This window comes from Ochlerotatus camptorhynchus, unplaced genomic scaffold (assembly GCF_037179485.1).
Source record: "Ochlerotatus camptorhynchus isolate MF236.1 unplaced genomic scaffold, CSIRO-AGI_Acam_v1.1 ptg000131l, whole genome shotgun sequence".
In the NCBI taxonomy this organism is placed as follows: domain Eukaryota; kingdom Metazoa; phylum Arthropoda; class Insecta; order Diptera; family Culicidae; genus Ochlerotatus; species Ochlerotatus camptorhynchus.
The window spans coordinates 199,504-213,720 of NW_027040621.1; the positions used below are offsets into that span (position 1 = coordinate 199,504).

Here is a 14,217-nt window from a genome sequence, read left to right on the forward strand (position 1 = left end):
ACAGTGGATTTGTTTTGCTCTTGGTTGGAAATGTCCCCTCTCCGCTTATCGGGCGTGACTTACAAGTGTAGAAAAAGGATTAAATCTTCCTTTATACTAGGTAGTCTCTCAAACAATAAATTACCAACTAAAATCAAATTTTGCCTATAGCGCCGAAACTACTCTAATCGTGCTTGCGTGTTTTAAAATTTTTGGTATCAACTAAATTCCTTCAAGTGGGCTTCAAAAGCTTAACTTTCATACACTGACTAAAATGCAAAAAAATCGTTAATACATTAAACAATATCAATATCACCCCAAAAATAATAATATTTGATCTACGATTAACTTTAAATTGAGGGTTCAGGTTCTGTACATGATGGTTTGCTTATTGCCTAGTGAGCTTAAAAGTAGGATTTTGTTGTTGTTTATAATTTCCTTGATAATAATACTATAGTAAGTGAGCCTGGTCAGTGTTTGGTGTAATCTAAACCCGGAATTAATTCGCTAATAGTGAGCATAGGGTGAAACATTAGATACAGATTGTTGTGTTTTTGGATGGGTCCTCAAGTATTTACAAATCCCGTTGGATTTTCGTTAGGACCGTGCAGAATCGTTCGGTTATTGGTCCAATCAACAGCTCTATTTACACATTGTTCGCTTCGCTGTCCGCCGTCTTTCACCTGCTTAGGTGGAAACCTCTATCGTGTCGTTGTTGTTCATCGGTTCTTTGTCGGAGTCGATGTTGATCATGTCGCTCTCGACATCGCTGGATCCGTCCTCCAGTTCCGGTTCGACCGTGGTCACATCGATCGGTGTGTACAGATGACCACTGGTGCCATGGTGATGCCCACGGGACCCGGCCACCGTTGCTGCTCCCGAGTACGTCACTTTGCCCATGAACGAGCGAATCTCGTCGAAATAGGCATCCTCCCGTTCGGCCTCGTTAGACGAAGGCGAATCGCCGAGGCCTATTCCGAGTCCGGCCGCGTCGGCATCATGTTTCTTCAGGTGCCGATCGAGATTCGTCTGCTGACCAAAGCAGCGCTCACACAGGTGACACTTGAACGGACGCTCTTTGTTGTGAATGTTACGCACATGACGCTGCAAATTACTAGAGATACTAAATGACCGTTCACAGTACCGACATTTGTAGGGCTGCTCACCGGTGTGGGTGCGTAGGTGGCGCGTCAGATTAGCCGAGCGGGGAAATATCTTGCCGCAGAATTTGCACGAGTAGCGGTCCTTGACCTTTCCACCGCCGGTCAGCCCACCGGCGGCCATAATGACCTCGTGGAAGGGCTTCGGGGGAAACGCGGCGGCCGAGGCGTTACGTTTTAGTAGGTCAAAGTTCGGGCCAAGGGAGCCTAAAAAATTGAACGGCGGCCGCTGGAAATTTGGTATTCCTGGACGGTACATGGCCTCCAGCAGCATCGGGTAGATGGGACGCGGGTAGGAGATCTGCTGGGCACCCGGTGACGATGGCGACGGGGTGGGACGTGGCGAGGGCGTCGGTGACGGACTCGCCGGAACGGTCATTTGTGGAGAGCTGATGGGCTTCGGTGAGACGCTTCTGGCCGGCGTGGGTTCCAATGTCAGAGTTGGAGTCGGAGTCGGTGTGGTCACCTCGATCGGTGTCGGACTGCGGGTGCCGTTCTTCTTCTTGGTCACGCTCAGATCCAGCGGTTGTTCCGATGGGGTTTCGAGCTTTGGAATCTGTCAAGGATGAAAAAAAAAATCGATAAGATTTAGCCGAACAAATTAATAAAAGAAGTTTAAAAAAAAAAAGTTGAGCGTTGTGTCCCAAGCATGATTGCATTATTGACGTAGGACTACGAGATTGTTTTTTGTTTTGTTTATAATATTATTATAAAAGTGAAATTAAATCGTTGTTTATTGAAAGTTAGTGAGTATGGCACAAGTACCGGTTGATCATTCTGCTTTAAATTCCCTAACCAATTGTTTAAAGTGTGTACATTCGCAGGAATCGATGAGTCAATCGGTGTCATCGTAAAGCTAGATTCATTTGCAAAAGAGAGATGGATTGGAAACTAAATTCTACGTACACACTTAGATTTTTTCGCCGAGATGGGCACCACCGAGCAGCTCGGCATTTTATTTTGCTGGATCTCAGTGAAAAACTTGCCGAGATTCAGCTAACAAACGGGAATTTTGCCGAGATCTCAGCTAACAAACATATTTTTTGCTGAATTTCCAGCAAAATAAAATGCCGAGCTGCTCGGTGGTGCCCATCTCGGCAAAAAAATCTAAGTGTGTACACACTTAGAAATTATCGCTGATCTCGGTAATTTTTACCGAAATCTGAACAGCTGAACTTTTCGGTAAAATTTATGCAATTCAATTCAATTGCTTTTCAGCTACTTTGAAACTAAATCTCCACTAAAATGACAAGATTTGATCATTTCAACAAGGTTGAACATGTTTTAATATTATTTTCAAATTCAATAGCCTTTAAAATGAAGGTCAAAGTTTTACCGAGCGTTCAGCTGTTCTGATTTCGGTAAAATTTACCGAGCACGGAAAAAAAATCTTAGTGTGTAGTCTACGGATTGTTGTAACAATCGGCTGCCTTCGGTTCCAACACTTGCTAAACAAACTATCAAAGTACAGTACCATCTAGTTCTAGTGCATGCCTTTTCTTGGGCGAATCCGTCTGTGTGCTGTGCGCGGTCACAAAGTTAATCTTCCTCCTCCGATTGGAAGGATGACAGCGCAACCATCTATCTAGTTAAGCTTTCAAGTTAAAGCAAATCGTATATTCGAGCCGCCTGGTATGAGAATTCAGAACTAATCTGTCCACTTTACAAAAGGTCGTGTTGACCGCAACCTTCTATCTAGTCGAGATGTCGACTTAAGCTAGCCATTAGTATCAAATGGTACTTAGTGATTTTTTTCGAATGAGATACGATAGGTTTGTCATTTAGAACCACTTTACTGAATACAGCAAACTTCTATCTAGTCGTACTGTCAAGTTAAAGCAAGCAATAAGTGGCCAAAAAGTTTGATCAATTTTCAATCCTTTACCAATGATAAATTACGACAATCTTTATATCAACCAAAGCATACACCAAATCTGAATCAAACACTGTGAGAAGAATTGAAATCCATCAATCAATAGCCAAGTTATAAGCGTTTAAAGCCTGACACTATTTCGTCACACAGTGTTTCGATTTGCACCCCAGTACAGCCATCAAACACGTAGTCTTACGTAAATTTTTTTTTTCTAAAAATCTGGCAACCATTCACACCATTCCAAAACCTTACCTTAACTGGCAGCTCCGATTCCCCTTCATCTTTCTGCTCGTTATCGTTCTCCTCCTGTTCTTCCTCTTCCTCCTCCTCCTCCTCCTCCTCTTCCTTAACCACATCGATCGAGGGCTTCCTCCGCTTGCCAAGCAACATTAGCGGAGATTGCCGTTCCTCTTTGATCTCCAACGACCCGGACGAGGACGCGGTAGAGCAGATGGAAAAGTCCTTCACCCGAATCGATCCACCCGGTGGCAGTTCGTCTTCGGAGCTGTGCACTTCCGATGGAATTCCCCGCGAGGCCAGACTACTGTTCAGGGAACCATTCTCCCGGCTACGGTTCAGGGTGTCCGCTTTGATGTGATTGTTGTTGTTTAACTGGGCTGCGATTGCTGTATTGGTAGCCGTTGCAGTTGCAGTTGGTGCAATCGGAGTTGAAGTCATCGATGGGATCGAGTTGAAGTTGACCGGGATCGGACGGGCTGGAGATGGTCTCAGATGGTTGGTGGCTTCTTCCGCCGTGGGTGGGGAAATCTTCATCGTCTGCTGACCGTACTGCTCCATCAGGCTCATGTGGCGTGGCGATGGAGTCTTGCGGTCCATTTCAACCGGAACAGGAGACGGTTTGGGGAAGAATGACAAGGGAAATTGGGGAGCTTGAGCGGGGTTTGGTGGGAAGATGCCGGGCATTCCGGGATACGGACGGAATCCCGGTGGGAAGAAAGGGCTTCCGTGGAACATGAGAAACGGATTCGGAGGTGTGGCCATGTTGTGCGGCAGACTGCCAACTCCGGAGGCTTGCTGTTGATGGCCCGTTGAGGGATGTAGAGGTCCTCCTCCGACGGAGGTCGAATCACAGAATCGCTTGTGCTTGGAGAGCGACGTTACGGTGCTGAAACTTTGTCCGCACTTGTTGCACTTGATTTGCATGCGGCAGTCGGCATGCATGCGCTTGTGCCGGCAGAGGTTCGAAAACTGGGTGTAAGCCTTCAGGCAGACCTCGCACTGGAACGGCTTGACCGACGAGTGGATGTGGGTGTGCTGCTTCAGACCGGACGAGGTTGCGAAAGTTTTTCCACACTCGGGACACGCGTGGCTCCGGGCTCCAACGTGGTGGGTACGGATGTGTCGCTGGAGGTTGGATGGATCGGTAAAGACCTGCAAGAAATGGGTGCAGGAAAAAGAAGGAATGATTTTAATACGGATTTGCTCGTGATGCTCAATGTGGTTTTTTTTTAGAATATCATGTGATTTGATAGTTTTTTGTTTGTTAGTGTTATGTTTGTTGTTCGTGTCTTGTATCTTCTTGTTTATACAGTAATTATTTTTTCTTCGTTTTGTTCTTCTTTTTTTTCTTATCTGTTTGACTGTGTATTTTTTTTTTATGTAAAATTCATAGTTTTGTAACCATAAAACAAAAAAGAATCAGAGTACATTGTCGACTCAGAGTTATCATATATCATTCAATCAAAAAACCCAGAACGACACTTACACAGTTACTTACCTTGGGACAATTCTCGCAGGGGTACCGCCGGATTTCACCGTGAACGATGGCCCGGTGCCGCAGCAGCGACGGTCGATAGCAGTACGCCCTCGGGCAGAGCTCGCACCGATAGGCGTCCTTTGGGTAGTGGTGCGAAATCACCAGATGATCGTCGAGTCTGTGGAAAATAAATGGGAAATCGAAACGTAAATATCAACAACGAACGGGGACAATGCGCGAAATAATATTCCACCAAATGCTAGTGGGAGTCATCATGCATAGTAATTGAACCACGAATGCGACAGCGACCTTTACAAATGAAGAAATCGACACGTCAATGTTCGTTGGATGGTGGGAGGATCCCCAGCTTGCGACACTCTGTGAACAGGAAGAAAAAGCGATGCCTAATCGAAGCATAATTTCCATCCCATTGTCGCCTTCGTCGTATGTAAATTACGTAAATGCTTGACGAAGAGAGATAGTGGAGGACACCCTAATCGTTGGAAACCATCCCCTCCCAAGTGATTGCCGTGCATGACAGTTTTTCGTGGCTAGGCCAAATTTCCGATGAATCCTCATTACAACAACACCGAATTCGGTTAATTATTCATCACTTCAGAAACGGGAATGGTAGTGAATGTGATGGGTTGATGTGACTGTGTAGCAATTTGTTTAGCCCCGGTTCGAAGCGAGGGGAAACAATGCCGGTGGGCGTGTAAAGTGGATGACAATAATAGCACAGCATAGTGACAGCAAAAACTGACGAAGCGAGAGTCATCAAGGAGGAAGCGATTTCAGGTGCCAAAGTTCTCACCCATTAGGCGATCGATGGGCAGAAGAGCGAGCAGTGTGCATGGGTAAGGGTAATCACCGAGTGGACGCCCGAAATCAGATAAGTGCATTGGCTGCATTTACACGAGGAACAATGGGGAACATTTCGATTCATCAGGTCGAACGTTTCCCACAGTCTGCCACACTCCGCGGACAATGCCTAGATGTGTAGATCGATCGCCTGAAGGATCTGCGGAATGGCCAAATGTCCACGGAATGACATGATAGTGGTGGCAGCAAATTCCAAGTTTCACTTTTCACAAAACCCTGTCATTTGCAAGCGCCGAATGTGTGGTGTGATCGTAGAAGTTAGGAGGACTTACATCTACATCAAGATGTCAAAAATGATTGCTATATTGTTCACCACGGGCTATCGCCGGCAATTTGGTCGTTTGCGATTCCTGATGGACTTCTGGTTTTTGTTTTTTTTTTTTTGGCTAGGCTTCCAGCAGCTAAATGGTAGCCTAGTGGGAGGTCATAGGCGTGTGAGTGACTCAGTGGGAGCGCTGAAGGGGCATATGTTGCTTCGTCGAAGAAGTTTAGTTTGACGAATGATTTCTGCTTTGTTGGTTTGAGATTTCATTGGATTTCAAAAGAAAATTTGACTCCCAGGTAAGCAGTTCCGATTTGCATAAATCAGTGTCAACAAGGGGCGTAATTGCTTTTATAAACAATAGCCATCCATTTCTCGCGAATCAAAGCTCACCTCTACAAATTAACAATGTTAGCTGGTAAAGGAAACATTCTTCTACCAGTTGGTATCAATAATTTTCATCTATGACCTTTTTTTCGCTAGAAATCGCCGGCTCAAGCCATTGTTTACAAAAGCAATTATGTCCTTTTGAACTGTTGACACTGAATTGCAATCAATGGGCAATGGGCATTCATTAATATTTTTAATAAAACTCGGCCATTTTAAAAATGACGTATATCAATTTTTTTCAATAAATCGTAGCTTGGAAAAGTCACTTTACATCAACATGACGCTTGAGACAAAGTTGCAGGGAAAAATTTATTATTTCTGGGAAAATTTAATACGTAAAATTTATTTTTCTACGATTTCCACTCAAAAGCTACACAAGTGTTGAAACTTAAATATCAAAAAATATTGTGGTTCATAAGTTTAATTTTTATCTAACAAAAAAGGGATATGAAAATTGTATTTTTTTATATTCAAATTCTTGAATAAAAAATTGTCAAAATTCGAAGAACAACATCTTCTGGAAAACAAATTTGAACTGTTTTATGTGCAATATATTTGTAATGTAAGCAAAGAAAACGATTTTAGTCACAAATATTTTATTTTGTATAAAAATTACAAAATCAAGCTAACCAAAAACAAACAGTGAAAACAATTTTCGAGTTGATGTCAATTTTTAAGCGTATTTTATTTAGTAAGTATTTAAATTTTTCAAAACTTTGATTTTCAGAAGCTTTTTTTAAAACAAAATCAAAAAATATTGATTAAAGAATTTTTTTTTTTTTTTTTTTTTTTTTTTTTTTAACTCTTTATTTGTTCCAAATTCAAAATAAATTACATTTCATTTTAACCTAGGTGCTCCAGTTACTGCAGTAACGTACCAGCCTTAATTGTTATGATATATATCTAAGTGTTTTTACATTGTTCATGTCTTGGCAATTCAGTATTTTAAACAGGTTTTTTAACCTGCATGTCAGTATAACAATTGATATCTTAAAACTAAAAACTAAAACTAAATCTTAACTAAGTATAAAGGGAATTAATCGTTGCAATTGAGGATTGCAACGATTTTTGCCTGAAATTATTAATTATTTTGTTGGACATTTGTGCTAAAGTCTCAACATTCGAAATTCTATGTACTTCGGTTGTACTGTACCAGGGAGGCAACTTCAAAATCATTTTCAGAATTTTGTTCTGAATCCTTTGAAGTGCTTTTTTCCTGGTAGTGCAGCAACTAGACCATATTGGCACAGCGTAAAGCATGGCCGGTCTAAAAACTTGTTTAAATATTAGAAGTTTATTCGTCAGGCAAAGTTTGGATTTCCTGTTTATAAGAGGATACAAACATTTAATATATTTGTTACATTTGGCTTGAATGCCCTCAATGTGATCTTTAAAAGTTAATTTTTGGTCAAGTATTAATCCAAGATATTTCACTTGGTTTGACCAGGAAATTGGAACTCCGTTCATAGTGACTATGTGACTACTACTAGGTTTCAAAAACGAAGCTCTAGGCTTATGTGGAAATATTATAAGTTGAGTTTTGGAAGCGTTGGGAGAAATCTTCCATTTTTGTAAATAAGAAGAGAAAATATCTAAACTTTTCTGCAGTCTGCTGCAAATAACACGAAGACTTCTTCCTTTAGCGGAAATGCCTGTGTCATCAGCGAACAAAGATTTGTAAAGAAATTTTTTTAATATTTGCTAATGCACTGCATCTGTTAAGGATTTATATAAAAATATTAAATGTGGAAAAACTGATTTGTTCGCTACGGTCCATTGTGAGAACTGCCATAACATTCATAGGGCGAAAATATGCATCGAATTTAAGCGAAGACAACAAATCAAGAAGACTGGCAACTCTTCCATTTTCTCATACGAACGCTATGAGACAGGTACAATCGCGTCATCTGCCGCTCAAAGGTAAATGCTTCGAACAAATTTGATAGCAAAGATTACATCCTCAGAAGAAGGGTTTTGCTCATTTTTCTATGCGTTGCTTCCACCTTCACTCAAGCGCAGCGCCATTGTATCTGTCGCTTGGATTCTTGCAAAGTTGCCAGTCTTCTTGATATGTTGTCTTCGATTTAAGTTAGGTTACTCAAAGCTTTCACTCTTTTTGATCCACTCAAAGTAATTGGACCTTCAGCCCATTTAGACCATTTGTCCATCTCAACAATTTGTCCATTCGACATTTTTTTCATTCCAGTTTTTCTCCATTCGAAATTTTGTCCATTTTGTCGTTTTTGTCCATTTCGACCTTTTTTTCCATTCGATCTTTCGACCATTCGATTGTCCGTCCATTTTGATCCTTTGTTCATTTCAACCTTTGTCAATACGACAATTTGTTCATTCGACTTTTTTCCATTCGAAGTTTTGTCCATTTTGACCTTTTTTTAATGATCATAATGGTTCAACCTCTTATTCCTACAAAGGTTTGAGCTGGACAATTGTCCTTATGTCTTGTCGACCTTTTGTCCATTCGATTTTTTGTCGATTCGAACTTTTGTCCATTTCGATATTTTGTCCATTCGATCAATAGATCATTCAACCTTTTGTTTGGTTCATATTTTCCATGCAACCTTTTGTCCATCCGACTTTTAGTCCAATCGACCTTATATTCATTCGACCTTTTTTCCATTCGACTTTTTTCAAGTCGACCTTTTGTAAATTTCGACAATTTGTCCTTTCGACATGTTGTTCATTCGACCTTTTGTCCATTCGATTTTTCGTCCATTTCGATCTTTTGTTCGTTTTAACCTTTTGTCAATACTACAATTAGTTCATTCGACTTTTTCCATTCAAAGTTTTGTCCATTTTGACCTTATGTCCAGTCGACCTTTTGTCCATTTTGACCTTTTGTCCATTTCGACCTTTGGTCTATTTCGACCTTTTGTCCATTCTATTTTCCGTCCATTTCGATCTATAGTTCATTTCAACCTTTTGTCAATACGACAATTTGTTCATTCGACTTTCTTCCATACGAAATTTTGTCAATTTTGACCATTAGTCCATTCGAACATTTGTTCATTCGACCTTTTTTCCATTCGACCTTTTGTCCATTTGACATTTTTCAAGTCGACCTTTTGTCAATTTCAATTCAATTTCGAAATTTTGTCCATTTTGACCTTTTGTCCATTTTGACCTTTTGTTCATTCGAATTTTTGTCCATTTTGACCTTTTGTTCATTCGAATTTTTGTCCATTTTGACCTTTTGCCCATTTCGACATTTTGTCCATTCGATTTTTCGTCCATTTCGATATTTTGTTCATTTCAACCTTATACCAATACGTCAATTTGTTCATTCGACTTTGGTCCATTCGAAATTTTGTCCATTTTGACCTTTTGTCCATCCAACCTTAATCCATTCGACCATTTTTCCATCTGACCTTTTGTCGCTTCGACCTGTTCTTCATTTGACCTTTTGTCCATTTCGACCTTTTGTTCGTTTAACCTTTTGTCAATACGCCAATTTGTTCATTCGACCCATTTTCCATTCGAAGTTTTGTCCATTTTTACTTTATGTCCACTCGACCTTTTGTCCATTCGACTTTTTGTCCATTTCGTCCTTTGGTCCATTTAGACTTTTTCTGCATTTCAACCTTTTGTCCATTCGACCTTTTGTCCATTCGATTTTCCGTCCATTTCGATCTTTTATTCATTTCAACCTTTTGTCAATACGACAATTTGTTCATTCAACATTTTTCCATTCGAAATTTTGTCCATTTTGACCTTATGTCCATTCGACCTTTTTTCCATTCGACTTTTTGTCGATTCGAACTTTTGTCCATTTCGATCTTTTGTCCATCCAACCTTTAGTTCATCCGAGCTTTAGTCCATTCGACCTTTTGTTTGTTCGACCTTAAGTCCATTCGACCTTAAGTCCATTCGACCTTTTGTTCATTCGACCTTTTGTCTATTTCGACCATTTGTCCCTTAGACCCTTTGCCCCTTCAACGTTTTGCATGAGCTCTGGAAATGTGTCATGAATTGCATTCGAAGATTTCTTGAGGAGTTCCTACTTCGAATACGTTTTCTACGTAAAAAATTCGCTAAATATCAAAAAGCGCATGCTTAGCTGTGCTACAATTGGAAAATTGCTTTTGTATAGCTGTACAAGTTTTGGAAGCTCATTACCTTATTCTGTCAATAATGGCGCATGTTACGTCCTAGTGGTCATTAAGGATCCAAACAGCTTTGGAATACCAAACAAACCACTGCGAGTGACGATATGAAGCTATTCAAATTCAAATATTGTATCACTAACAATTCTGACCAAGTTCTATCAGCATCGATTTTCTACGATCACTTGCATACGATTGCAAGCTTGCTCATTTAGCATAAAATACTATTTTTCAGAATCATTAAACTATCGTGTATTTATTTGCAAGCTAGCTACTAGAAGAAGTTGAAAAGTATGTGTTTGATACATAACCAGTAGACTGATGCAAAGTTTGAAATTTTCGCTCCACAGTGTTCAAACGGTTTCAAATCGGGTCCTGATTAGCCTCCGAAAGTTTAAACTCATTTGATAAGAAACTGACAAATGGCACAAATCATTTGAAGTTTATATGGAAATTACATGGATTATATGGAAAACAAAACTTTTTGTTCATTGCCTTCTAGCCTTTTTACATATTGTACTGTTAGCAAATTCTATTGCTATTCTTAAGGGAATTTTTATCAGCTACACCTTTGCAGAAAATAATTTTTCAGCCAAACGTCAAATTAAATAGTTATTAATTGTTTAAGACAGTGATAAACTTATGGCAAGATTAAGCAACTGTATTATGGGCAACACTATATTCTGCAGTATGACATAGTAGCCATGATTTTTGTCCTCTATTCTACGCGCCAAAAACACCAATATTGCCTGCTGAACAGTTGATTGAGCATAATCATAAGACATCAGTGACTGGAATCCGAGGGAGAAGACAGTGAGAAACTCAGAGCAATCCAGAGTAACTGTATTATCTCGATTGTTTTGACAGCGCAGCCCAAGCAATCACATTTATCGGAGTTTGGAACTCGCAGGACTTATCCTCAAGTGCATGTCCTCACCGGAGCTGGTTGCTGGAAGGGAATATCTATCTATTCGCTTACTCTAAACATCTGGATCAGAGTTGCGACCTATCACACTGACAATCGTCAAACAGCTGATGGTAGTAGCGCTTTGTACATTCCTATCAAAGTGCTCATCGAAACTCTATCCATAACCATCCATCAAGTTGACGAAAGAAGTAAAAAGCAAATGGTGAATGTCGTCTTCGGTTGTGATCCATCACCGATCTGGTCATTCCCGACAATCACGACACTCATCTGTGCTCGTTTTAAAGCAGTTGCTGCTTTGCTTGCTTATGTGAGTGAGCCCAACAGCTTCCGTTTAATGTTGCCTGCTTTGTTTGTAACTCACACAGTCGCGCCTGCCGAGACGAACTTGGAATGCGTAGGCATTGTTTTCATTTTATTCTGTCGTTTCGCTTTTTTCTCATGATCGTACTGCAAAAGTCTTCACTGTTTTCGTTGTCCTTTTCATCATCAGCAGCGAATGTAACGTTTTGCTTGTGAGCAGTGACCATTACTGGTGATTGTTGTTCGCCATGGCTCAACCTCTCACTGCGTGACAAAACGTTCTGTCAGCGATAGTCTGTTGATGGGTAGACGAGTGTCACGTGAGTGTCATGATATTTTGCATCACTGATCTGGATGCTCAGTAGTATTAAGGTGGCAATATCCTGTACAATTTCATTACCACTGCAAAACGAAAAGTGTCCTCCAGAAAGCCATCACCCGTGATTTTAGAAAATAGCCAAAACCGCTATGACAAATGCAACGGAACAGTTTCTGATTGTAAATCCTAAGTTTTCACCCAGCAGCAGGCCAATCACGACCCTACCAATTAATTGCAAGTTGCACCCATTGCTTGGTTCTTGTTCACATGTGGCACATGCCCATTCATCGTCCTCCTGTAGCGGGCAAGGGGGGGAGGTGGCTGTCAAATACGAACAATCGTTGCCTACCTCGCATAACTGGTTCCAAACGTAAACAAGCCATAAGAAACCTACAGCGTTTGTTTACGTTTGGAACCAGTTTCATACAAGATGATCAGTAGGCTGATTTGACAGCACGTCCCCCCAGGTAGCGGGAGGGTCAATACCCGTGTCCAGGACTAATCTGCACACCAACAACAGCAAAGGAGTTCCAGTGGGATTTGTCATTTTCAGAGTTAGTTCAGAAGAGTCCGGACAGTAGCCATGGATGGCACAAGGGTTGAGTGGGAGGAACAAGGTAGAAAACGAGATCATTTCCATTATTTAAGGACACTAATGACGGAATCCATTTTCCACACAATTTGGTTTAACCACTTCGAAATTTCACGGGCACACATCTGGTGATCTACTTAATGGACAAAGTTCAAAATTAATCTACATGTCTGCTGCAGAGGGGCAAGCATTTCATTAAATTTGCCCACCTGTATGACTTCTGCATGGCCAGTGCAAGTGAAAACGCGAAGTGGAGGGATTCCATGAACCTCAAATATTGCATCCGAACTAACATTTGCATGGTCAGATTTCAATATATATATATGCCAAACTAATTCTGTTTTCGTCGCAAATTAGATCAAATCCCAGAGCAAACCAGAGTAGCTCTGAGCGACTCTGAGTAAAAGAGAATTTGAGAGGTACTCAAATGAAAGCTGTCTTCCCCCTCGCTTGAATCAATAATATTTTTTGTTCCTTGCATTTGATCGAAAAGTGGTCTTAAGCAAAGCTGTAGCTGAGAAAATTTGCAACAAGCTCAGCTATCATTTTATTTATTATCTACAATCATCTGACAAACATGGTCTACATGATTTAAACGTACAAAAACTTAAACAACTATACTAAATTGCGATTACGTAAACGACATTTAAATGTTTCACAGCTAACGTTAAACTCAAACAAGTGGAAAACAGAGTTAAAAATGTTACACATAGCACATATTGGTTCGTTTTGACCGTAAACTTTCCGGTGAAAAGGAAGACGGAGGAAGTTCGTGGAACGAAGAACTCTTGAGGTCACGTTCAAATTCAATTTAGCCAAAATGTTAGGGGAATCAATTATTCCGCAAAGTAATTTTCCAACAAATACAGCACACATGTCACCTCTCCTTTTAGCCAGTGTGTCCAATCCTAAAAGCTTGCATCGGTTTTCGTATGGGGGAAGTACCACCGGATCTATCCAGGGAAGAGTTCGAAGCGCAAACCTAATGAACTTCCTCTGTATAGATTCAATCCGTGCTGACCAGATGTCGGTGTAGGGGCTCCAAACTACCGCCGCCGTCTCCAGGATGGAGCGTACAAGCGCATAATAAAGAGATCTCAAACAATACGGGTCACGAAACTCCTTTCCAACTCTCATGATGAAACCAAGATTTTTGTTCGCTTTAGCAATAATACTATTGTCATTAAGCACACATCGTTGAAATAAAGCGAAAAGAGTAACGCCCCGACGATGCTGCTCTGAGGGACACCTGATGTACAGTGGAAGACTCGCGACTCAGCGTTTCCCAATTTTACAGAAAGTGAGCGATTTGCTAGGAACGATTCTAACCAGCACACAAAAGCATCGGAAGCACCTAAGTGCCTTAGTTTAGCCAACAATATAGCATGATCAACACGGTCAAATGCTGCTTTGATGTCCGTGTACACCGTATCGACTTGTGCTCCTTTCTCCATGTGTTGCAGACAAAAGGAGCAGAACTCCACTAGATTTGTGTTAATCGACCGTCCAGGGAAGAAGCCGTGCTGATCAGTTGAGATATACTGCGCAACACTACGCTACGGCATTTTCTAAAGTAGAGTGAACTGGCGAATTCTGAGATAGATATGAACCGAAATTATAGTTTCTCCATAGTAATTCCCTTATAAACTTCAAACGGTTTGTGCCAAGTCAGTTTATCACTAAACGAGTTCAAA

General features: G+C 40.9%; 1 protein-coding gene across 4 annotated transcripts in view; it reads right to left on the reverse strand.

Annotated features, from left to right (window-relative positions):
• Positions 1-528: 528 nt before the first annotated feature.
• The window catches only part of ham (hamlet), a 145,629-nt gene continuing 131,940 nt past the window's right edge, over positions 529-14,217 (reverse strand). For 2 of the 4 annotated variants that reach the window (XM_065220710.1, XM_065220712.1), the window contains exons 7-9: positions 4,739-4,907; positions 3,265-4,404; positions 529-1,695 (exon numbers count right to left, since the gene is read on the reverse strand). In XM_065220710.1, coding sequence (XP_065076782.1) covers positions 667-1,695; positions 3,265-4,404; positions 4,739-4,907 — 2,338 coding nt within the window. In that variant the 3' untranslated portion in view covers positions 529-666. The remainder of the gene's footprint in view (positions 1,696-3,264; positions 4,405-4,738; positions 4,908-14,217) is intronic. The other 2 variants (XM_065220711.1, XM_065220713.1) reach the window with 2 other exon arrangements.